Source organism: Chelonoidis abingdonii, chromosome 1 (genome assembly GCF_003597395.2).
Source record: "Chelonoidis abingdonii isolate Lonesome George chromosome 1, CheloAbing_2.0, whole genome shotgun sequence".
Classification (NCBI taxonomy): Eukaryota; Metazoa; Chordata; order Testudines; family Testudinidae; genus Chelonoidis; species Chelonoidis abingdonii.
Genome location: NC_133769.1, coordinates 258,522,577 through 258,549,457, shown reverse-complemented (window position 1 = coordinate 258,549,457; position 26,881 = coordinate 258,522,577). Strand labels below are relative to the sequence as shown.

The 26,881-nt window shown below is 43.4% G+C and overlaps 1 protein-coding gene across 3 annotated transcripts in view; it reads right to left on the bottom strand.

Moving 5' to 3' along the window:
• RASA3 (RAS p21 protein activator 3) overlaps positions 1 to 26,881 on the bottom strand; it is a 282,307-nt gene that overhangs the window by 86,762 nt on the left and 168,664 nt on the right. For all 3 annotated transcript variants that reach the window (XM_075061447.1, XM_032777821.2, XM_032777822.2), the window contains one exon: positions 11,658 to 11,752. In XM_075061447.1, the coding sequence (XP_074917548.1) occupies positions 11,658 to 11,752 (95 nt within the window). The remainder of the gene's footprint in view (positions 1 to 11,657; positions 11,753 to 26,881) is intronic.

The following is a 26,881-nucleotide window of genomic DNA, read 5'->3' as shown; positions in this document are numbered from 1 at the left end:
GGATTCCAGAGCATCAGAAGCGTGGACTCCCCTCACCATAGCACTGGTGGGCAGTTAGGAAGAGGTTCTCCCTCGGATAAAGAACAGGTACGTAATGAGGACTTTAGCATCTGGTTTTCATTTCCAAGACAGAACATTCTTCAGACATAAAATTCAAGTATACTATTTTGAAACAATGGAAATTTCTTATCAAGAACAGGTGCTCCTCATTACACACCATGCTTCAGTCTGGCTTGTAAAAAGTAAAAAATAAACCAGAAAAATAAAATTAAAAAAGGAGAGATCTATAGTCTTGCTGTTCAGTGCTTAGAAATTTGAGTGCAAATCTGGACAGACAGAAGTCTTGCCACAATGAAGGATCTGGTCACTAACTGGTTCTATTTCCCTGGTTCTCTGACACAATTTGGTTCTCTGAAATTTACACTTGGTGAGCATATAACTCAGAGTCATCCTGCCACTGCATCAAGATATATTTCTTCTCTCTTCAAAACAACTAAAAGAGAAAAACCTGAAAGCCACTTTTGAGAGATGAAAGGGTCACACCCATTTATTTCCGGTGTGGTGGAAAGAAAGTTAATATAAAACTGGAAACAGCTTCTTCTTCTAATTTTTGAATAGCCTGTGGTTACAATATATTGCACATGCAGGCATTTTGAAACTTGCCAATGATTAACTTTGCTGAATTTATTTACATGCACCTAGCAAAGAGAGGAGTTGAGCATAATGAATGCAGACGCTGCACAATGGGTTCATTATATTTTAAACTAGCAATGTCTAACAGCAAATAATTCTATATATAATTTGAACAATACTGTTATACACAATCTTTTAAAAATCAGTTTACTAGCCTTTGCTATCCTCAAAACTTGCACCCCAGAAGCCTGAAGATCCTTATCTCATAAATCAGAGCCATAAAAATCCAAGCGATCTAATTTGCATATGTAAGAGAAGATTACCTACCGTAACTGGAGGTTCTTCAATATTTGTAGTCCCTATCTGGATTCCAAATGTGGGTATGCATGTGTGCCATGCACTGGAACTGTTCATAGTGTAACTTTAGCGCCCTCGTGGCCAAGATGGAGTCTGCTCTGCAGGCAGCTCTGGCCAAGAGCGAGTGCGCCCAGGAATGTAGCAGGAGAAATCCCTTCCACCCCAGGGGCACCTGTTCTAAACCCCCAGAGTGAATACACACACCCACAGGAAAAGTACAGTGGAAAGGGAAATATTTATTTACAGAGGGATGAGAGGAGAAAAACAACAAGGGGAAATATAGGGGGAGAAGTAGAACAGGGCTGCATCCAAACCAAGGCCCCCAAGGGCCCGGTGGTAGCACAGTCTGGAGGGGCAGACACTGAGCAATGTGTCTGCACACAGAGTTCAGGAGTTCTGAGCAAAGTTCCAGTCCAGTGGTGAGTCTTAGGTGCTCCTGGTCATCTTTGGTGCCAGTGAATTTTCTCCAACAAACCCCTTCAGTGCCCTCTTCTGCCACTCTCTGCAAAGCCACACAGAGCGACCACCTCCCCACTTAACTAGCTAGCAGCCTCCCTCCTTGTTCCCAATGCAGAGTCACAAGCCCCAGTACTCACAGCCCCACACAGCCGTGATACTGGGGGTCCAGCTCCGGCCTGTCCTTCTTGGGCTATTCCTCGCTGGTACAGTGCTTCTCCTGGCTCCTGTCCTGGGATGCCCCCATCAGCCACTCTGTCCTTCTCAAGCATCAGGCAGGTTCTCTGCTGCTTCCCTTGCGAGGGCCTGTGAGCTGCTGCCTCTCTCTCCCTCCGAGCTCCAGAGCCACCCCTTGGAGTTTCCCTCCTTTTTTTCTCACTCTCCCCCTCCACCTTAGGAAAAAGATTTAAAGAGGCCATGCTCTCTAAAACCCAAGGAGTTACAATAGTAGTGTCCATTGACCTGCATATGTGTCGTGTGTTGACCACATGGTGTATCTGAGGCTCTAAGAGGCTGTGCAGATTGACACCGCTCCAGTTCACTCTTATCAGGAATCCGAGGAGCCCAGAGCAGAGGGGATGGAGGGCGAGACTGGAATCCAGATAGGGACCACAGATCTCAAAGAAGGTAAGTAACCATCTCTTCTTCTTCTTCGAGTGATGATCACTATGTGGATTCCAAACATGGGAGAGTAGTGAGCAGTGGTCAGCAAGGAGGCGGGTGCGAGGTCTTGCCAGAAGACAGTCTGAAGGATGGCCTGACTGACAGAAGCATCCAACACCGAGGCAGGGGTGATGGCGTAATGGGTGGAAAAGGTGTGAACAGAAGCCCAAGAAGTTGCCTTACAAATGTCATTCTAGGGAACATCTGCTAGGAAGGCCGATATTGCAGTATATGCCCGGGCAGAGTGGGTTGTGACTCTGGGAGGGTGGGTGACTCAGGAGACCGTACAGCGGTCTACGATGCAATGGGTGATCCACTTGGACAGTCACTGTGAAGAAAGGGCACAATCCTGGCAGCACTCCTCAATGGCGATGAAGAGGAGATGTTCGGAAGGCGCAGGTGCGTTGGAGATAAAAAGCCAACACCCAACGAACATCAAGAGCCTGGAACGCATGCTCATCGGAAGAAGTGTATGGTTTAGCATAAAAGATCAGGAGGTACAAGCACTGGTTGAGGTGAAATGGGGAGGCCACCTTAGGTAAGAACTTGGGATAGAGGTGGAGGGACATCTTGTATTTGTGGAAGATGGTGAATCCGCCATCATGGCTGCAAGTTCGCTAACTCACTGTGCGGAGGTAATGGCCACAAGAAAGATCACTTTCATGGAGAGGTGCGCAAGGGAACAGATTGCCAGGAGTTCAAAGGTTGGCTTAGTGAGGGCAGACAGAACAACGTTGAGGTCCCAGGAGGGGGTAAATTTATGCACAGTCGAGAAAGCATTGAGAAGGCCACAAGGATGTGAGAGGTGGTTGGGTGCGTGAAGACATAGAAGCCATCCACAGGGGAAGAAAAACGCTAGTAGTCATCAGGTGCACATGGATGGAGGAGTGGGAGAGGCCCGACTGGGAAAGGTGGAGGAGGTAGTCTAGGAGAACAGGAATAGAAGTGGAGTCGATGGCGTGATGGTGATGGCGCACCAACATAGCAAAACAATGCCACTTGGCCTGATAACAGGCCTGAGCGGATAGGTGGTGGCTACATGCAAGGATGTCATGGACGGGGGCAGAGCAGGAGTCATCTATCCATGAACTCCATCCAAATAATAGGCTGTGAGATGGAGAGGGTCCAGACTGGGGTGACGCAGGCAGCTGTGTACTTACATGAGGAGATTTGGGAGGACCGGAAGATGAACTGATGGGTGAACAGAGAGATGAAGGAGATCTGTGTACCAATACTGGTGAGGCCAGGGGAAGGCAATTAGAATGAGCGTTGCCCGGTCACAACAGACCTTGTGCAGGACTTGGGGAAGCAAAGGGACAGATGGAAAGGCAGAACAGAGGTCGGTGATCCATGGGAGGAAAAGGGCAAGGGCTGACAGCGCCCCTGGAAAAAAGGGGAAGTCTGTAGTTATTCAGGGTTGAAAAGAAGTCCCAGTGCAGCATTCCTGAAAGAAATAGCAGCGAGTGGGGTCATGGTATTCCCACTCTTGGCTAACGTGGAAGGAACGGCCGAGAATATCTGCCCAAGGAGTAGCTGGTGCCTGGGAGGCAAACAGTATGCGTAGTGATCCTGTCCTGGAGATACCAAGTCTCCTTGCATAGGTAGGAGGATCTGGCTCCGCCCTGCTTGTTGATATAGACAACCACAGTCATGTTGTCGAATAGTAACTGAACATGCTGCGATTGGAGGAAGAGTAGGAGAGCTCAGCAGGGAAGACAGACAGCACGGAGTTCTGGGATACTGATGTGAATCCACGCCTCCCTAAGCGACTAGAGGCCCTGAGCCATGTGACTGTCCAGATGTGTGCCCCAGTCAATGAGTGAGGCATTCATGGTGAGGGTGGTATGGGGTAGGAGCGTATGTGAAAGGGACACTGGCTAAGACTGCTGGCGGCTTGCACAACCAGTGAGAGACAAGGACAGAGGAATGGATCAAGATTGGTTTGCCAAGGCTGTCTGACTGAGGATCACAGACAGAGTGGAGCCACAGTTGAAGGCAACGCATATAGAGGCAGGCATATGGCGTGACGGAGATGCAGGCCGCCATATGGCCAAGGAAGGAAAGGCACTGATGGACTCAAGTACGTGGACAACGATGAAGCTGCACAATGAGAGCAGTGAGAGCAGCAAAAGGGTCTGAGGGAAGAAAGGCTTGGGCTGTGACAGAGTCCAGGTGAACCTCTATGAAAGCAAGCATGTGAGCAGGGGTGAGGACCGATTTTTCTTCGGATACATATCTCCAAGGTGTCAAGGAAGGTGCGTAGGGTCCACATGGTGGTGAGGAAGTGTGCTCAGGATGGTGACATAAGGAGCCAGTTGTCCAGGTAGGGAAACACAGAGCGACCCAGGTGACGCATGTGGGCTGCCACGATGGTGAAAACCTTCATAAAGACACAGGGGATGGCGGCAATTCCAAAAGGGAGAACTCAGAATTAGTACTGGGAAAAGCCCACCATGAAGCCAAGGAATTTGCCATGAGCAAGGTGGCTGTCCACATGGAAATAAGGATATGAAGCATATCCTTCATATTGAGAGCCGCAGACCAGGCCCCAGGGGGAAGTGACTGGATGATGATGGGGAGCATGACCATCCGGAAGCAGAATCTGTGGATGAATTTGTTCAGCAACTGAAGGGCCAAAATGGGACAGAGACCACCTCCCTTCTTCGGTACAAGGAAGTAAGGGGAGTAGAAACCATGGCCATGGTATGCTGTGGAACAGGTTGTATGGCACCCTTGCGGAGGAGGGCACACGCCTCCTCTTGAAGAAGATGGTATTGGGAGGGATTTCCTGAAAGCTCCATGGGAGGATAACGGGGAAAGAAGGAGAGGAATTCTATGAGGTAGCCCTGATGAACAATGTTCAGCACATTGATCTGGGGTAATCACATGTGCGAAAAGGACGAGATGACACCTGAAAACAATCAGGGTGGGGTTGGGAGGAGGGTTCACATGTCTCAGGGAAACAGTCAAAAGGACTGTTTAGAGGATGGTTGTGGGACAGCAGAAGCAGCAGAGGCAGCACATTGGTGATCCTGAGAAGGTTCCGGGGGATGCTGAGGATATGGCTGATAGGTGGCACAAAGGCAGGATCTGAAGGATGACCTATGTTGTCTGTGGGTTGGGGCTGAGGCTATATACCCAATGATCAGAGGATGGCATGAGAGTCATTAAGGGAGCATGTGGACTCATCAGTCTTTTCTCCACAAAGTTTGTTGTTATGGAAGGGGAAGTTCTCAAGCATAGTCTGAACCGCCTTCAGAAATCTGCTAGACTGTAGCCAGGAATCATGGCAGAGGACAACTCCTGAAGCCAGAGAGCAGGATGCAGTATCAGCAGCATCAACCATGTCCTGGACAGTCATCTGGGCAACCAACTTGCCTTCATCTAGAAACTGGTGGAAGCCCTGCTGCTTCTCCAGAAGGAGAAAGGCTCTGAAGTCTGCGAAGTCAAGTACAAGAGAAAGTCGCACGTGGCCAGGATGGCCCGGCAGCTTTCAATTCGGAATTGGAGGCCCGGAGAAGAGTAGGCCTTGCGGTCCAACATGTCTAACTTCTTGGTGGCATGATTGGGGGGGGGGGAGTAGATTTAAAATGCTGCTGTCTGGCGTATTCAATTATGTGGACAACAAGAGAGTTAGGAGGTGGTGAGTAAAAAGAAAGTCAGTCCTTTTGGAGGGGACAAAATAATGACGTTCTGTTCACTTGGGAGCAGGGACACAAGAAGCCAGAGTGTGCCAGACTGTCTGAGTTGGTTGTAAAATGGCCTCATGAATGGGCAGGGTACTGCAGGAAGGTCCGGGGGGGGGGGGGGGAAGAGGACTGTTGCAGTTTGTCCAGGAACTGGTTCTGGGGGTCCTGTATGTCCTCCACAGTCAGATTGAGGGCCATAGTCATGCAATGAAGGAGATGGTCATGGGGGGCAGGAAGGGCAGAATAAGCACATCATCCAGGGCGGAGGCGGTGGAAGTAGGGACCGGAGGGTCTGATGGTACTACCAGTGCCGGAATGTCCCGGGGCTCCGCACAGATGGAGGGAGGGACATTGTGTGTAGGGAATAGCTGGTGGTCAGGGCATGGATGTTCCCCACGTCATAGTAGGGGTCCCAAGTGCCAAGCACAGGGCTTGCTGGGCATCGGCAGTGCCACCACAGGTCAACCGACAGGGTGTAGAGCGGCTGAAGTGGATGATGCCGTGGCTCGGGACTATATGACCATGTGTGCAAGAAGGTAGAATCCAGTTCAGAGGACCACTCAGAAGCAGAAGAGGGGTCCAGGGGGACAGCTGGAGCTGGCGGTGTGGGGTGAACTGAAGGTGGACTGTCCAGGAGCAAGAGAGGTTCCTCCGTGCAAGGGCCTAGTGCAAAGAGACAGAGCGGAACAGGAGGCTGAAGCAGAAGCAGTTCATCCGTGGGAGACGGCAGTCTGGGAGCGGGCGGAGGCCCGGAGCGTGGAGAGGAGTCATCATAAGGTAACAATAGTGCAGCCGCCAGCGTGAGAGGGGACTGGCACCCCAGTGTATGCGAGATCGGATGTGCAAGTCCAGACAGTCCTAGAGTAGTGGACGGAGCCAGAGTGGATGGTGCTGGACCAGTCACTGCAGCCAGTGGCAGGACCGATGGAGCACTGTGCTTCTACTTATGGTCTGAGCGGGATTTCTTTGATGCTGGAGCATCCGGATCAACACATGACTTCTCATGTGACCAAGCACAGCTCAGAGAGGCAATGCTGCGTTTAGAGGCAGTCCTCGTCGGTGAACCGCCTTTATGCTCATGGTTGTGCGTTTTATAAGCATAATGGGTCTTGGTCAGTTGTGGCGGTCCAGTCACTGCCAGCTGGGAAGGACCAAGATAGGTGCACACCGCTAGTGCGGAGCATTGGGCCGTCGGACCCATGGGCTCCAGATATAGTTGTGCACATGGGCAAACTGCCTCCTCCATAAGGAACCTGCGAAACCTGTTCTTTCTGTCTTGAACTTGTGAAGCCAGGGGAGCGGCAGATGGAGCAGTGGGAGGCAATATGGGCTTTACCCAAGCAATAGAGACAACATTGGTGCTCGTCACTCACAGAGGAGGAGCGTGGGCACAAGGGACAATATTTGAAGCCAGCTTGCCTGGGCATAGTCCTCGGGTTGGGGAAGGAATCCCTGCAAGGGGAGAAGTCCAACAAAGATAACCTATCTATCTAAGAATTAACAGACAACTATATATAACTAGAGAAAAAAAAACCTACGTACAGACAATGAGAGAAGAATAGTTGTCTTAGCAAGCTAAGAGCACCGGGGAACCAGGCTTCTGACTTTGGCCACGTGGTGGTAAGAAGGAACTGGAGTGGCGCAGACCCAAACAGCCTCTTAAAGCCTTGGGTGCACCACACAGTTGATGTATAACACACGTGCAGTTCAACAGACATTACTATGAACAGTTCCGGCTCCGGTGCATGGTGCGCATGCATACCACATTTGGAATCCACAGAGGGACCACCACATGAAGAAGAAATTATTTGCACATGCAAATTTCAAAAATATTGTTTTACACAGACTAGCAGCTTCCTTAAGAGAGAGATATTGGAGAGACTGTCACATGTGCAGTATTGTGAAGACACAGACAAAAAATAATACAGAATAGCACATTGCCAGCACCGATTTGGGATGTGCTTCTGTTTAATGTTAAAACATAATTGAGGCTATCAGAGCTATTTCAGAAACTGTGGAAGAAAATCAGCTCACTGGATTAGCACTACTAGCAGTGCATCGCAATCAGTCCATCTCAGTAGAGAATGTGATTGACATCCTCACTCACACCCCAACACCTAGATTTTGTACTTTAATATTCTGTGTAACATGTACTAATATAGACTTTTAACCTCATACACCTTTTGTAGGGACCTGTTACTAGGTAGTTAACCTGGGCCCCTCCTTAGGAAAATTCCGGTTGCGCCCTCTGTGATTTTTGGAAGGACATGCCAAATGTCAGGCTCATGCAGGCTACACCCTACGCATTGCTAGCTCCACAATCCCCAGCTATTGTAACAGGTTGCAGAGAAACAGTTTTTCAGAGAATGATGGCCCAGCTTTTTCATCCAGATGACAGAACCTGTGCATGAAGCAGAGCAGCAGTGATGTGCTGATCAGACAGTGGTTGTTTATTAGATGGACTGCTGCATTTTGTGCCGGCTGTTGCTTCTTGGTCGATATCACCTTCAATCCCAAGCTCAGTGAATTGCAAAAGCCTCTGGAGGCAATAAATCTATGGAGCACCATCACAAAGTCTGGATTCAACAGGAAGCAGCATGGCCTCCCGGCCACTGTCATTATCTGGCTCTTCAGGCACAACAAAGAACCCATCAGAACCCCACAACTGCGTGTCACCATGACAAATGGAATTCAGCAAGCCTCAATTGAGGGCGTTGGTATAGCTTTGGAAAATTCTTCAGAATATTTCCTTCTTACTAACATTAATACAATCTTGCCTATGTATTGTTTCACATAACTTTTCTTCATCCTGTTGCTGCTTTCAGGCACAGAGATATGGGGATTATCACTCTGTCTACACTAGATGTGAAGCTAGCTATTTCCCACACTGGAGTTCATAATGTCCCACATATTCCCCCTAAAGGTAAGGATTAGGAATATATGTTTAATAGGAAAAGAGAAGACTGGGTCTTCAAGGACTCCATAATTGAGCTCTCTCAAGGAAGATCAACTGCCCATCATCATGGCTCTGAGAGAAGTGAGCTAAGTTATCTCAGTGCAATTCTGCTCACCCCGCCAGGTCACTCAACAGATCCTCATAATGATCTGGGTTGAAAGCTGCAGTACTAGCATGATTAGATGTCCATTGTCCAGGGACAAAGACATCTCTAGAGTTTATTTCCACTGGTTCACTTTAGTACTCTGAATTTACAAAGGAGCACTTTAGAAACACAAGTTAGTACCCAGCTCCACTATGAATCAATTAGGCAAATATTTCCACAAGTCTTAACCCTAATATATAAGGCAACAGGACTACCTAGGCAAGTCATGTAGAGCTAACTCTTAAGCAGCATCCACTAACTTTGCTATATAAAATTGGAAAGAGTGTTAAGGCCACTGACTGACACAGGTGGGACTAGGACACAGGAGTTCTTGGCACCCAGCCCTGTGCTTAATCCACTAGATTTTATGGCTCTGGGGACCGCCGTCAGAATATTTAAGTGCTAGTTTGCACACTAACGGGGCTTCTTGTTTGCACACTACAAGGTTTTTTTGCACGCTTCAGTGTGAATAATTATCAGCCACTTTCTAGAACAGTTTTGAAGAGAGACACACACACACAAAGGAAAATGAATTGATTAAACATTTTACACATATTTTTCACCAGTTTTGTTAAACATATTCCATACTTCATCTTCTCTCCTAACAAATGTATAAAATTAATTTTCCAAGAAGGAGGTACAGCTGAGACACCAACCACAAGTACAAATCAGCCTTTGTTTTACTCCTTTTGTTGGACTACCTTCTCCTTACATAGCAGCCCTCACAGAGTATTTCCAAGTCTGCCCACCATTATAGTGGGGAACATAAAAATCGCTTGTAATATATTCTAACAAACCTTACATGAGAAGTTTAAGCAACAGGGTAAAATTGTCCAAATGCTATTCATATTGCTGCTAGTTGTAATAATTGCTTATCACAGAAGCCAGAAACAGCTTTTAACCTTTTTTTTTTTTTAATAAAGACACAAAACAGAGGAAGTGATAAGCAGTACAAAAAAAAAAAATCACAAACAGTACATGCTTTCCAGCTAATATTATGCTCTCACTATCCTCAAACTAGAATATTTACAAACCTTTGCTTTATTAGCTCAGAACTTCAGTATAAAATTATCAGTGTTCTCCTAGAGAGTCTCCTTGGTCTAATATAGCTCCCACAGGCAAACTACGTGTCAATATTACAGCAAAATCAACATAGCTGAGTACTACGCAAATATTGGCTCACTTCAGCTGATAAATTATAAGGGAAAGTTTTCATATCCTGCAGGAAATAAATACTAATACAATCTATTGTTTTAAAACTACTGCCACAAGAGCCTTGTAGGTGAGGAGAAGAAGAAGAGAGAAGCGAGAGTAAACAAAATAGATTTCAATGCCCTTAAAAGCCTTTCTGTGATGTAGACACACAAAGGATCAATATTTTACCAGAGAACATTACAGACTGAGCTGGAACAGCAATTATGACAATGCCTTCATATCATGCTCATAATTGTAGGTTACCCAACTTCGTTTTTTTGGAATAAGCAAAACTACATATAAAGTACAGTATAAGTATGCTTCATTACATAGTACATACTCTGCAGACGTGTTTTAGGTGTATGCTTTATACACAGTATACACATTCATTTTCCTGTGCACCGTGTGCATGCACACACTCCCATGCAGATCAAAAAGCCAATATATGCCAAAAGTGATACCACACTGTGGTATCTGAGTAGCATTTCCCCATTCCATGCATAGGAAAACACTGCACTGTAGTCAGACCACAGTGTCTGGGGGCTCCTACGCTAATATTCATTGTTTGAAGGTGACCTACAATATTCAGTTCTTATTTAAGGAAAATATTTGTTATTTTAAAAATGGAATCTGGTTCACAAGAGGCCTTGTGGACACAGAAAGGAGCCATTAGAAAGGTGTCCCTGAAATCTACAGTTGCCTGGCTATCAAAGAAGTTAGAGGAATAACTTGATTCTTGTTTCTTTTTTTAAAATTTTATAAGATTCCAGTTTCTGATAGGGCATTCTCTAAATAGCATGCTTCTCCCCTCCCCACACAAACTTCTCAATATATTTTATAAGGTATTTTCTGCTCCTTGTTGACATTAAGAGTTGTCCCAGACAACAGAGAGTTTCACTAAATAGGAAATCGGTGTAACTGACAACATGTGGAAAGCTGTCAAATGCACAAAGTAAGCTGAAAACAGACACTTTTTTCTTGATAACTTTCCATTAATTAAAGGCAAGGCTGACAGCACCACCTATTATTAAGGTTGCCACCTTTCTAAGACCCAGGACAGGCTCTCTTAATTCTGGTACTTCCTAACTTTTGAGAGTTTGAATTTGCAAGCTTAATAATGTTCTTTTCACATAGTTTTTTGTGTAATAATAATTTTAGGTGGTGCTTGTAATCCTCATTTCCAAGTTGACAGTTTCCCTTTAAGACTGAGCAGTTATCTACTAAATATCCTGAAGGTCTTGCATTTTGTAGCTAGCCATCCTATTTCACACTATCCTTACAGTTTATGTAGCTTTAACCATATGGTAAATTACAAAAGCCTAGATTGAAATCAATTAAATCAATACAAAAAATTGACTTCAATATACCAAAATTTCACCTTATATCACCAGTTTAAAAAAAAAAAATCCACACACACACACTTTAATTACAAATATCAATGTAACCTCAATTGTAGTCATTAATGACACTTCCATATCTATGCCATCTTATTTTCTGTAATTAGATGGTCCTAGAAGTTGCAATGGTGGCATTATAAAATACCTTGACAAGGGAGAAATCTCACCTGTACTTCTGAATCAGCATCAACATGCTGTAGCTGAAACCAGGTGTCTCTGTTATGGTACTTCTGCAAATCTTCCTTCTGTATAGCTACTTTTCCTGGAAACCAAATAAATCAAGAAGTATTGTTTAAAACATATCATTGTTACACACAGATTCATTTCAATAGGACTTCAATGTAAACAGTTTTTTCAAACCAGTGATCTAATGACTATTCCCCACAATCAGTGCTATCAGGCTATGAAAGCATTAGACAATGCATTCATTCTCTTTATGGAAAGAGACTTTTTCTACTTCACATCATGAAAGACTTTGAAATTCCTTACAGCATACTCATTTAACAAGTTGGAGTACTGTACAGGTTTACAGGTTTACTGACCGGGTTTACAGTAAAATACCATGATGCTACAATAAACATCTGTCAGAACCTTGAAAACCTACTGGCATTGTCCTGCCATTTTCATTTTAAAGGCAGAACTCCTCAATAATCCCAATGGAAAGTTCCAGGCATTGTGGTAGGTTTGGACTCACCACTAGACTAATGGACATGGCTATAATACATGCATTTTACTTTATTTTATTTTATTTTTTTAAGCAGAAAGCACTGTTGAAGCAGGGAACACCTGTCATAAACAGATAGCTAAGGGTTAATGTTTCTTTTACCTGTAAAGGGTTAACAAAGGGAACCAAACACCTGACCAGAGGACCAATCAGGAAACCGGATTTTTCAAAGCTCAGGGAGGGAATTTTGGGGTGTGTGTCTTTTGTCTGTCTCTCGGCTATGAGAGGGATCTTTCTATCTTCAAGCTTCTAATCTTCTGTTTCCTAGTTGTAAGTACAGGTATAAGACAATATAGGTTTTTATATTGTTTTTGTATTTACATGTGTGTAGTTGCTGGAATGTTTAAATTGTATTTCTTTTTTGAATAAGCTTGTTTATTCATTTTTTCTTTTAAGCAATTGACCCTGTATTGTCAACCTGATACAGAGACTATGTTTATGTGTTTTTCTTTCTTTTTATATAAAGCTTTCTTTTTAAGACCTGTTTGAGTTTTCTCTGGGTAGGCTAAGGAACGAAGGGAAGGGAAATTCTCTTTGTGTTAGATTTACGGAGGGTGAATCTGTACAGCCTCAGGGGAAGAAGGAGTGGGGAAGGTAAATTGCCCTCTCTGTTTTGTAATTCAAGGAGTTTAAGTACAGTAATCTTCCAGGATAACCCACGGAGGGGAAGCCTGGGGAGGAAGTAAAGAGAAGACAAGGGGAGGGGGGTTATTTCCCTTTGTGGTAAGACTCAGGGCATCTGAGTCTTGGGGTCCCCCAGGGAAGGTTTTGGGGAGACCAGAGTGAGCCAAACACTGGAAATTTTTGGCTGGTGGCAGCGCTATCAGATCCAATCTGGTAATTAAGCTTGGAGGTTTCATGCAGGCACCCACATTTTGGACTCTAAGGTTCAGAATTAGGAATTATGCTTATGATAACACCAAGTCATGACCCCTAGATTTTAATTCCAACTCTGCACTAGCTGGCTGTGTGACTCTGAACTTTACACATAGACTGTCATTTCACAATCTAAAAATTGGTTCAGATACAGCCACCTTACTCACAAGAACTTTTGAGGCTTAAAGTTTGCAAAGACCTTTCATTTTACTAATAGAGAGCCATCCACTTGAGGACAAGAATCATTATTCGCATGTACAGGTACACACTACTTCTAAATTTACATCAAGGAAAATACACGCTAGGGCTACCCTTACATTTTAACTCCCACTAAAGCTTATACGACCTAACTAAAATAACAGGCTCTAATTCCATGTGTGTTTTGAATTGACATATGAGCACTAAGACCCAGATTTTTAAAGGTTTTAGGGATTGCTGCACAAGCCTAAACCCTATTTGAAAGTGAGATTTGGGCTCCTAAATCAGTTTGGCATTGAAACATTGAGTGCAGCACTGCCAAAAGGATTGATAGATAGCCCCAGAAGACCTTGTGATTCTCAGAGAGCAGATCTGGGCTAGATGGTTTCCCAAGGTCTGACTGATGGAGGCACAGTGAACAAAATGTTTTAAGTTGAGAGAGAGATGCAAGACAGCTGCCTCGTGGTGAAAGGACAGTGGTGAGTAGCCGAAGTTTCTGCAAAAGGGAGTTGTCTGGGTGCAGCTTGTTCAAGGAATCAGGATTTGTGTACAGTTCATAAAAAAAAAAAAACACCACTTAGAAAAATGCCCTGTCATTGATTTATCTTCCCATGGGAAACCTACCTGCAAATCCACCATGGCTTGGCAAAGGGTCAGTGATATTCCTATTGCATATAAACTAAAACCCACGGATCTACAGATAATATTTCCAAAGCACAGAATAAACAAACTCATGAACTAAAATTACTTATCTTGTTGGCACACTCTAGCTTGATTTCTTACAAGAAAAACTTGCATGAGCATTTATGTAAGTTTTATAATTCATGTTTTGAAGTATCCCCTGACCAGCGTTCAGGCCTTTTTCTCAGTTGCATTCAGACCCTTCCACACAGTGTTCTCCTGTTTCCTAGCTGCTCCCATGTAGCTATGAGTTACAGCTACTACTGGCCCTCATCACCAACAAGCTGCTTCCCATACCAGCTCTCACCCTTTTAGCCCCAGTTCCTAAAGTGCCTCGCATAGGCGGCAGATATAAGAGGCCAAGGGCCTCCCCAAACAGCCAACATACTACCTTTGGAGCATGCCACCACTGAAAGGGTGGGCATCCTAGCCAGGGCCCCGCTCCTGCTCTTCTCCTAAGGCTCTGCCTCTTCCTGTCCCCATTCCGCCTATACGGGGGCCTCGTGGGAGGGGGTGAAGAGGCACACTCAAGTGGTGAGCAGCCTGCCAGCCAGCGGGTATGGAAGGGGGCGCAGAGGTGTGAGCAGCAAGGGCCCCAGGAAGGGAGCAGAGCGGGGCTGGGGGTGGAGTATAGGCAGGGCTTCAAGGCAGGAGACTGAGTGGGGGGCAGGGCCACGGTCTGGGTGCCGGCAGATAACCCAAACGGAGGAGCCATATGCTGCCCCTGGTGCCTTGCCCTCTCTCCACAACCAGGCTCTCCCAGATTCCTGCCTCTGGCCTTCTGCTCCTAGCTAATTCTGTGCAGCCTCTGACTCATTCATGAACTCCTCTGACCTCAGCTCAACACTTCCCCTTCCTGTCCTTAGATCAGTGTTTATCAAACTTTTGTATTGGTGACCTCTTTCACACAGCAAACCTATGAGTGCAACCCCCCTTCTAAATTAAAAACACTTTATTTAACACTATTCTAAAATGCTGGAGGCAAAGCAGGGTTTGGAGATGGAGGCTGATAGCTCACTATCTCTCATGCAATAACTCCCAACCCCCAGTTTGAGAACCCCTGTCTTAGACCCCTCTACTGACTGGATGTTAAACTGGGGATTAACACAGTGCCAAATAATGAGCCAGCAAGTTCATTACAGTATTTTTATTGGATGTGCAGAGTTAATGACTCACTTCTCAGGACGCCAATCATTAAATTACACAAACCTACAGCGTAAGATAGCAGATATTTGAATTATTTATGGAGAACAGATAACAGGAAAGTTACGTTATTGAGAATGTATTTGTAAAGAAATTATGGATATGTACTTTCTAGGCTTCAATTGTTATGGTCAAACCGGTAGCACCGTGGCAAACTGGCTTCTCTAATGAGCATGTGAATACAGTAAATCCACATGTGAACTCCCAAAAACTACTTTGGATTCTCATTTGAAATTGTTTGTTCACTTTCGCTTATGATACTCTTCTAATCCAGTGTAGAAATTCTCTAGTCAGACTCTGCATGTAACAATTACCTCACAAGCAATGTCCTTGGCACGCTTTCATCGGCCAATTCCATTCATAGTCACCTTCATTTCATGGAACTTTCCCACAGAAAGCTCTCGGGCAATTTAGTTTACACCAGAATATTAACAGCACAAATGCCGACACATTATACAGACCTAATTCTCCAACTGGACCTGTGCAGAGTTCGGACGACTTCTTTAGAGCTCCAGGAGGGCCAGCCTGCACAGATCCAATTGCAGGATCAGGACTATAGTATGTAACTACAGTATAAATATTTTTGGACCATGGATTCATTCATCCAGCACCAAGTGGGTTAATATGGAGGTACACCTGTTTTGATCAGTAAACTGAACAGTGCTGCTTTGCTGCAGACACAAATGCAATTCAGGCACTGTGCCTATGATTTTCCGGAAGTGAGGTTGCAAGGGACAGTTAGCAACAAACAAAGAAGCTATATTTTCTGTCTTTGTTATTCTTTTCTCTCCTCTTGTGTCTATTTGTCTTGTTGTGTCTTTTAGAAAACAGGAACAGAATTCAGCAAGAGCTCCAGCCCATCCTAACTAACTTTATCTCTTCCCCATCTAAGAGCCAGTTAAGCAGGGTTTCTTTCCTTCTAAATATTCTCTACAGCTAAAGGGATATTGTTAACATGAAAGTTTTACTTCATACTTTACAGTTCAAATGCTTTAATTGTTTTCCTTCCTTTTTCTGTATCTTTAATAAAAGATTAAAAGGATTTGTAATGGTGCTTACCATCTCCTAAGCAAGCTGAGGTGTCTGTATGTGGAACCCTCTGCTTTGTTTAAAACTGGAAAGATTGTTAATGTTAATACCTTTGACTCCTTTGGGCCCATTTATTCCATTTACATTAATTCAACACACCTCAGACCACACGCCATAATCTTAACTTTTTCCTCACTAGAGGTTCCAGACTTTCAGAATTTCCTTTGCCAAATACAAGAAACTGCTGTCCCAAACATGAACAACTATTAGTGTTGGGTACTTTGGTAAAAGGGCATGCAAAAAATGAGAAGTTGAAAAGACAGCGTTAAGACTGGGGGAATGGGTAAGTTGTGGGCCTGAGAGCAGAGAAGTAGAGCGTAGGTATTGTTAGGTAGCACAACTTTTCGTTTCCTTGCTCTTGCGGTTGTGTGGCAGTGATGTAAACTCTGTTTCACAATAATTTGTGTATTAATATATTCTTTATATAATCCAAACAAACGATATCCATTTTTCTTCTTGTAAGTATAAATTTCTAAGTGTAAATGTAATTGAACAGACTGTACAGCAATTTATATGTCCAGCTAATTCTAATTTATGAGCTGATTTCTTAAAGACTATTGTTGTGTAACTCAGCTATCTGTTTCCTTTATTTGTATGGTGGCTATATTTATATTTGTTCACTATTTTATTACTCCCTTATGTGTCTAGTGGATGACAGTCACATCTTTCCACTTCCCACAAGCTACTTCTGTCCAGTGCATAATAAAGGCAGAATTAGTTCTCTCCTCCTATAATCTTGATTTCTCCTAGTAGGGATTTATTGCTGTAGATAAAACTTCCCACTGCTTACCTAATATGTTTGGTTTAGCATAGGATTCTTTTTTTTGTCTTCTTTCAAGCCAAGAGTAAACCTCTAGAGGAATTCAAATGTCACAATGAGGACTTCAGAATGAGGACTCTGAGTTTTCTCAGTACCAAACCGTAACAATTCTAAAGATTTGCATCCCCTCAGCTTTGAAAGTATTCATCTGAGAAAGACACAGCTGTTCAGCAAACATGTCAACACAGATGGAGAGAGAAACTCCGCTTCCATTCCACTGGATTGGACAGAACTCTTCAGGAGTTATGGGGCCTGCCCGAAGCAGAGGATTTATATTAGGATACACCAAAATTAGAGTTGACAAAACTTATTTGCCTTTAATTGGCTTCACTTTGCCACAGCTCCTCCACCAGCCTAAGCAGCGGGGAGTGGGGTGGAGGGAAGGACGCAGCCTGCCAGAACTCCCTGAGTTACAAATGGTATGTTTCACATCCACCAAAGGCAGTTTTGCAGAGGCCATGAAGGCCCAAAGTAGCAGTAATCAATGTCGGGACTGCACAGCAGAGAGGAAGGATCTTCACAGAACCAAGTTAGGTTTATTTGCATGAGCTCCTTGCCCCTCCAGGTAACAGCTTACCTGAACACAACATCTAAGCACCACCTCCTTGCCCCCTACCACACCAGCCTAACCCACCAGTCAATCAGACAGCACAGAGAGGTTCTAGTTGGGAGTAAGAGCTCCTTTCTCATGTAGGATAGGGCCAGGATTTGGCCCACAGTGAAGTCACTCTCCCCACCTCAAAAAGCACTTCATTATACACAAGATTTTGTTATATCCAGGTTCCAGCATGTGTATGTGCAAAAGGAAAAAAACTTGCTTCAAACAAGAGTCCTCACATTAGAGTTAGGGGTATAAGTTTCCAGAATAAATAGAAACTTGTCATCATTTTCCCTACACTTTCGATCGAAGCAGAGGATAAATAAGTGTGTATCGGTCACATGAAGGGTATACAGGATTAACTATTATCTTAGTGTTGTGCTAAATATCTGATGAGGTGGCATGTTTCCTGTTTTTAACTGATCTGTACACTCAAGGTCACAGGTCTGCATCCTGAGCTGCTCATTACACTCCCATGAGAATACCAGCTGGGGGCCTAAAGTAGAGATGTTTTCCTTCAGTCATTCTTTTCAGGATTTGGTTAGGTTAAGGGAGAAGCTTTCTGCTACAATTTACTGCCATTATCTGCCTTTTTTGCATTCGTTATTTTCTCTGATTTAATATTTCCACCAAAGTGAAAGGGAATACCCAACATACTCAAAAGTAACTGTGAATTACATGAAGGTTACTTATCTGTAACTGAGGTTCTTTGAGATGGACTCTGCATATTCACACTCATGGGATGCTCCGATTGGTACAGCCTAAATGGTAGAATTCTAGCCATTGGAGCACTCACACGCCTCCCTTGCCTGAGCATCCGAGAGTGAGGATCTTCAGTTCCTTCCCATACAACCCCAAACCCTTTTAGTGAGTAAGAGTCTGAAATAGCAGGGAGAGGCAGGCAGGCAGGCGTCTGTTTCTAAGAACCTCAGTTACAGGTAAGTAACCTTCAGTTCTCTTTCAAGCATTCTCTGTATATTCCCACTCATGGGATAGATTAGTAAAACAGTAGTCTGACCCAGGATGGTGAGACCACAAAGTCCTAATTAAACAGGGACTGCAGGACTGCTTTGCCAAATCTTGCATCAGAGCTAGATTCTAAATCTAAGCAGTAGAGTTTAGTGGAAGTGTGAACAGAACAGCTCTACATATTTCTATTAGAGGAAAAGCCATAGAGACTGCCAGTAGAAAGTGTTCTAACTCCCTGAGGAAGGGACAACCCTTTAAATTCGTAAGATAGGTTATATTAGGTGTTAATGTATCCTGAAAGCATTTAAACAGAAATAGTTTTTCCCGTATTCTCTCTTTCATAAGCAACAAATTTTGCTGCTATCTAAATAAAGGGCTAGAGCCCTTCTAACATCGAGAGTATGTAACATAGCCTCTCCACCACATGATTAGGGTTTGGGGGAAAAAATAGTAAAATTATAGACTGTTTTATATGAAAATCGGACACCACTTCTGGTAAAAAAAAACAAAAAACTTTGGGCATGTATGAAAAACAGAAAAAGGCAGATCAGCGATTAATACGTGTAGTTCGCTTATAAGCCTTATAAGCATTGCAGAGGTGAAGGGTATTAAAAACACTGTCTTAACAGACAAATAAAATAAATTATAGTTTCCTAAAAATGCTCAAAGAGAGGTCTTATCAAATGTGAAAGCACTAAGTTTAAATCCCAAGATGGCATAGAGCATCTTATTGGAGAGTATACATTATTTAGGCCCTTTAAGAAACTTTTAACTACATTGTTAGTAAAAATTGATTTCCTCCCCACAGGTACATGATATGCTAATATGGCAGAGACATAAACCTTTACTGCAGATAGTGAAAGACCTGTTTGTTTTTTTTTAAAGGTATAATAATTATTGTAAAACATAACTAACTGATGCTGTATATGGATATATATCATGAATGAAAATCTACAATAAAAATCTTTTCCATTTATGGCTATAATACTTCTGTGTGGGCTATTTCCTGGAATCCAACAATACATTTTGCACCTATAACAAACAACTGTTTTCTGACATTCCCAGAGTCCTGTTCCCCACTCTTTAAGATGAAGAGACTGAAGATCAGGGTGATAAACCATTCTGCGGTATTGCGACAACTCCAGTGCCAGAGGCTCCACTAGCCCTTTTGACTAATGAATTAAGTCTAGATACCACTGTCATCTGGGCCATGCTGGCATTATTAAAATTACCTTATCCTTGCCAGTCTGACCTTGTTTCTCACTTTCTGCATGAGGGAAAATAAGGGGAAGCATATATTAAGCTCTGACCCCAATGTATTAGAAAGTTACCCAGTAGTGATTCCCTGTCTCCACCTGCGCTTGAGCAAAATTTCTGATACTTCCTGTTGCTGCTGGATGCAAAGAGGTCTGTTATAGGAGTCCCCCCCATAAACTGAAAGGATGTTTTACTATTTAGTCCTTCAAAGACTGCTCCTGAATCTGACATGCTAACCTGCTCAGATAATCTGTACGCAGGTTTTGCTTCCCTGCTTCATGGATTGCTACTGGATGATAATCTATGTACCAGTTCCAAAGTTTCTTTGACTCCATGCATAACAGTAGGGAATAAGTCCCCTCCCCACCCTTACTTGTTCAGATAATATAATGCCATCATATTGTCTGTTACCTTGTGTTTGACCTGAGGTAGAAATGACTTTAAAACAATCGTGTTGCTCTCAACCACTGATGTGTAGATCCTTTTCAGTTGTTGACCAATGAGGCTCTGATTAATAGCCTGCTGTTCAAATGTGTCCCCTATCCCAGTGTGGATGCATCAGAGGTAAGTATTACCAATGGAGGAAGGGAACTGAAAGGCATATCCTTCATTATGTTTTGAACATTTACTCACCATGTTAGTGGTGCTAAAACCTGGGGTAGAATTACTAGTTTGCAATACATGTCCCTAGTCTGTAATTTACTGGTAAGCAGTGCTGAAGTTCCCTCATCTGAGGATGAACATATGGCATCATTGGCATGACTGACACCAATAGACCCAGCAACCATAGAAAAGAAAAGTATTGGTTGTTGCAGGCATTGAAAAAGGAGATTATAGACATTTTTACTTTTATAAATTTCTCCTCCGGAAGGAAAGCTTTTGGCATAGTTGAATCTACTATTCCCCCCAATAAAGAGTATCCTTCAGGATGGGATTAAAATGGATTTCTCCCAATTTATTTATAATCCCAGACTGGCAAAGAGGAAAACATGTTTCACATGCAGTGGGGTGTCTTCCTTGGATGACACTTTTATTAACCAATCATCCAGATACAGATATACAAACATCCCCTGCCTTCTTAGGAACACTTCTACTCCATACAGGCATTTTGTAAATACCCTGGGTGCTGCAGACAACCCAAAAAAGGAGGACCTTGACCTAAAAATGGTCCTCCTCCACTATAAAACTCAGATATTTCTGATTACAAGGTCTTATTGATGTATGGAAATATATGTCTTCTAAATCTATAGCTGCAAACCAATTCTGAAGGGAAACAGAAAGCATTATAGAAGAGAGAGAGAATATGATGAAACAAAATTTCTTTATAGGAGGTGTTTAATTTTCTTAAATCCAAAAGAGGGCAAAGGCCCCCATCCTTTTTTGAAATTAGAACAACACGAGTCAACAACCTCTTCCTCTGATCTGGTAATACCACTCCTACTGCAGCTCACTCCACTGGAGATTAGACCTCTGCTCTTACCAAATCAAGGGGAGCATGATCCTTGACCAGGGATGACAGAGGTCAGTTGTTGGAGGGGTAGGGAACTGACACACTTTATACCTCGGGGGAGTGCCCTGTAGCCCCCATATTCCTCATCTATATACAATTGTGATATTTTGTATAAAGCATGCCATGTGAGGTATCGTGGGAAAGGTTATGATCTGTTGAAATCCACTGTTCTATCTAAATATGTATATCATTAATGCATGTGATGTTATGAGAATATGTTGTATAGTTGTCAGTAAAATATGCTGTGAACTGGGGGGTCATCCAGATATTAGATCCCCTGAAATAAGGATAAGGGAGATAACCAATGCCCAGGCGGGTATTAAACAGCCGTCAACAGCCATTGTCCTGCAAAGGAGTTACAATTCTATGACTCACTTTTACAAGGCCACATCAGGGGAATTGCTCAATCTTCCCTGGTGACTCAGCAATGCCCATCAGACATGCCTGAACTTGTGTTCTCCAAGCACATGAACTAAGAGTATAAAATAGAACACAGTGGCTTTATGCTTTGCCTTTTCTCCTCCCTCCCCGACGTACACTACAAGCAACAAGAACACTCAGAAGACTGAAGACTCCAGCAGAGGAGACTGGCCCAGGTTTTGAGACAAACCTGTATATTAAGGACTGTAAGATCCAGTGGAGTGAAAACACTGTTTGATCTAAATCCTGCCTAGTGTGATAAGGGTTAAGGTTTAGACTGTGTGCTTATATTTTCTTTTGGTAACCACTCTGACTTTTTGCCTATCACTTAAAATCTATCTTCTGTAATCAGTAAACTTGTTTTACTGTTTATCTTTACCAGAAAATTTTCTGGAAGTGTTTGGCAAATCTCCTCAGGTTTACAAAGGCTGGTGTATATCCACTTTCCATTGATGAAGTGGTGAACCAATTAATAAACTTACATTGCTCAAGAAAGAGTCTTGAGCAGTGTAAGACAATATATTCCTGAGGTACAAGGCTGGTAGCTAGGGGGATCTGGCTGGTACCTTTCTTTGTGTGATTCATGAGTGGCTCTGGGAGCATTTGTGAAATCTAGCTGGATATGGGGCTCTACATGTTGTTGTGCTGAGTGATAACAGCACTTGGAGGGGTTTGCTGCCTGTCACTAGCAAAGCATTGTGAGAGACAGCCCATGCTGGAGAGATAAGGGGGCACAGTGGTCTCAGTCCCAGGCTGCACCCCCAGGGATCCCGTCAGAGGAACATCTTGAACAGAATAGTGTACTTGCATGCAATAACGTCCAGGATCCACCTATCTGATGTTGTTAATTCTCATTTGTGGTAAAATCTGGAGAAATAATTCCCAAACTGAGGGTAAACAACATCCAACTGGGCTGGTTTGTAACTCTAAAGCCTTATGTCACACATCTGAGACCTTGTAGGAATCACAGATGAAGAAGTTGTGGAATTCTTCCCTTTATGATGAGACTTAAGGCTTCTTCCTGTGCTGTTGATGTTGAGAGGCATGATACTGAGGCTGAGGATAATAATTCCTCCTCCATTATCAGTGAGGAATCGACATAGAAGACATATATTGTCTTTGATATCTAAAATTTGAAGCTAGAGATGATCTTATTCATTGTAAAGAAGCCCATAGATCTAGTTGTAGATATCACATTTTTCATCTTTTCTAGTGTTTCATCTATTTGTACACTGAATAGAACCTTTCAAAAGGAAGGTCTGCAATCCTAATTTTCATCTCATGAGGCAAGCCTACTGATCTGAGCCATGCATGCCTTCTCAAAACGGTGGCTGAAGCTACTGCTCTAGCCAAAGCATCTGAAGAGTCAAATACTGCTCTCCATTTGTATTTAGCAATGTTCTAGCCTTCCGTGAGTACACCATTTGCTAATCTCTTAAGATCTCCATGTAAAGCATTGATGAATAACATTTTCCGCCCATGAAAGACTCAATTTGAAATATGTGTGGCTAAAGTGCATGGCTGAAGTGGTAGAAGAACAACTTTTCCTGCCAAACGACATCTAGTCTTTTCCCTTCACCAGATGGAGTGGAATGTAGTCGAGCACGGTTAGATCTTCGCAAAGCCACTTCTACAACCAATGAATTGGGAGCCAAGTGTGTGTGAAACATGGCCAAACTGTCCTAAGGTAAGTGGGACAACCTGTCAGCCTTCTTTGATAAAGGCTGAGAAGATGGAGGATTGTTCCAGATTGTCTTTGCTGGTGGCCACAGCCCTTCCAATAAGGGAAGTGTAACTTTGGTCTAGTACAGATGTCCCCTAACTGGGGTGTCCCCCCCATACTGGTGCAGAGGAACATTAGAGGGGGGCCTGGTGGGGCTTAGGTCAGTCCCCACAGGGAGCGGAGAGGGAGCACCACCCAGCCACACTCCACACCCAACTCTACTCTGCCCCCAGCTTCAGACCCTGACCATGGCCCAGCTGTGGCCCCACACCCAGCCTCGGCCCCCGCCTTGGCCCCCTTACTCTGTCTGCATCCCCCTCACTCCCCAGCAGCCGCAGCTCCGGCTCTGTGGGGAGGGACACAGAGAGGTAAGGGGGTGTGCAACCCTGAAAGTTTTGGGGACCACTGGTCTAGTAGCTGCTCCGTATATCAAAAATGGGATGGGGTGATTCCTCAACTGAAAATGAGGGAATATCCATTGTATTCGCTATAGACACCACTAACTCATAGAATGGTACCACATCTTCTTAAGGGACAAGGCTAACTTGTCCCCTACATTCGGAGGATGTTATTCATCCAGAGTCTGGATCTGACTCCCTGAATTCCATTAATTCCTCCTCTTCTGATAAAAATTCTCACCCTGCTGTAGCAGATTTAGCAGGACTTTTAGGTTCTTTTGGATCCTGTAATTGTAATCCTATCTGAATTGAATCAGAGATAACCTATTCGCATAGACAGGGAATAAGAAGGTAAGGTGCCAGGGAAAGCCAGTGTAGATATCAAACCCAAGGTGTTATTTACCAGTCCATAGATCAAGTGAGCGATTCTGATGGAACAAGAAGTTTTGCTACAGCAGACTGATATATTTTTCTCCAACAAGGAGAGATCATGTAGAGGAGTTCAGAAGAACAGTTCTGTAGAAGGCATATTATGAACATGTATATTATGTATATCTTTGCCCCAACAGATCTGAGGCATACGGGTATCTGTGTTCATAATATGCCTTCTACAGAACCGTTCTTCTGAACTCCTCTACGTGATCTCTCCCTGTTGGAGAAAAATATATCAGTCTGCTGTAGCAAAACTTCTTGTTCCATCAGTATCGCTCACTTGATCTATGGTCCAACAGAGGATGGATCCAGTCTGTGAACCTGAGCGACTATCTGCTGTGGTGCCACACTATTACCAGCGTCTGGTGCCTCAATACTCCCTCATTTCACCAGTTTCTCAAGCCTACATTTTGGAATCGGCTCATCTGGATCTGAGCGTGTCAGGTCTCAGGAAGAATGTTTCCTCACCTTTCTGTGAAGTTAGATATCACTTTTCAGCTTTTTAAACATATTTTGTTAAGAAGGGCCTTTCTCCTGGAGATTGGCTCTTCTAAAAGCAGCCACCATCACTGAGGACTGAAAACTCATACTTGTCTTGCCAGTCAAGTCTTTATTAAAAGGATTGGCTCTAAACATAGAAGGCTGACACCTTCAAAGGGTTTCTTTTTCTGATCTTTAACTCTGGGTTTTTCAGCATTAGTGGTTGAGTGGCAGACTCATCAAGCACTGGTGCAGGCCTGTGGGGTCTTCTGGAACCATGTCCTTTCCTGGTTCCAGATGGTTTTATTGACAGTGGTTCTTGTAACAGAATTGCTTGAAGCCTATTCTGTCTGTCTTTGCTCTCATTGTAAACGTAGAGCATACTGAACACTTGGAGGGCAAGTGTCCTTCACTTAAACATGCCTGGCATCTAGCATGCATATCCAATGCAGAGAATGCACTGGACAAGAAACATCTTTTGAAAAAGGATTTCTTCTTTGGTTCCATCCAAGTAACTAACTATATTACCAATCACTAGAATAGTAACTAACAACATTTAAATACTTACCAACTAAGATCTAAATCTAATCACACATCCAGAAGGATTCCTGAACAAAACTGTTCACCTGGTTCCAGTTAGAAGAAACTGAGGCAGCTGGAGCACCATGCCCCTTTTATATCCTCACCCTGGAACTCTTCACTTTAATTGCAAGGAGGGGAGAGGGAGGCGCATGAGTGCTCCAACAGCTACTGCTAGCTAGAATTCTACCTTTCAGGCTGCACCACTTGGAGCATCCCATGAGTGAGAATATGCAGAGGGCACTCAAAGGAGAACGTGTATTTACAATTTCCTTATATAGAATATTAAGAGTGTGATATTGCTCTCGTTCTGCCACTGTGTCCAGACATATCTGGTTTGCTTATTACTGCTGAGGTGCACTGGTCTCAATGATTTTTCCAAGTCTAATCCCCCAAATCCTTTTCCTATTTGAAGAGTTGGATGACAATTGTTCCATATATTACAAACATTCCCATTTCTTCTTTGCTTTACAGCTCTCATCCAAATTCTTTGAGGAGTGTATTTGTGATGGAAACGGGAGAGAAAAGAGCTTATTTTATTTTAAAGGGAAGAAAAGCTATTCTGGTTTCTCTTACACAAAAAAATAAACCCTAATGAGAACAGAATCAGTTTTATTTGCAGTAGTATCTTTCCTATTGCCCTCACACTTGGTAAAGCAACCCCCATCCTTTCATGTATTTATACCTGCTCCTGTATTTTTCACTTCATGCATCTGATGAAGTGGGTTCTAGCCCACGAAAGGTTATGTCCAAATAAATGTATTAGTCTCAAAACTCCTCATTGTTTTTGCTGATACAGACTAACATGGCTACCACTCTGAAACCTGTTTCCTACTCAAAGTATTTCAACACGCTTTAAAAACCAATAGGTTATACCAAGGTAACATCCCTCAAGTTAAAGCAGGGATAAACTGTCCTTGGACATTGTGTCACACAACCAGTTCATTTTCATAATAAACTGTGTGCATTGACACACACACACTACATATACGTATATGTAAAAATAGAAATATTTCATGTTTCAGCCCAATCAAGCCTTGCATTTCTGTCTTTATTACATGTTGCATTCCACCTGGCATCCAAGATACATCCAAGGCACAGCTGTTATTAGCTAAATTGATGATAAAGCTATGAAGATCCTGAATGACTTAGCAAGTTAGCATCAGGAAAATGCAGACATAATGAAATATGCAAACCCACAAATGTGTTTATCATTATGACCCTTTCATCCGCCAGTGCCAAAAGTGTACTACATTGTTGCTCTAAAATTTATCTACTGCATAAGTGTTTATCCTTCTGGTTTGTTTTTGTTCACAGATGTCTTATAAATAGGAAGAAAATACCTGACTTTTTTCTTTTTGTTTTTTGCTGGCTCAAGACTTCGTCTCTGCTTCACAATGTGTAAGTTACCCTTTTACCTTCGATGCTGGAGAA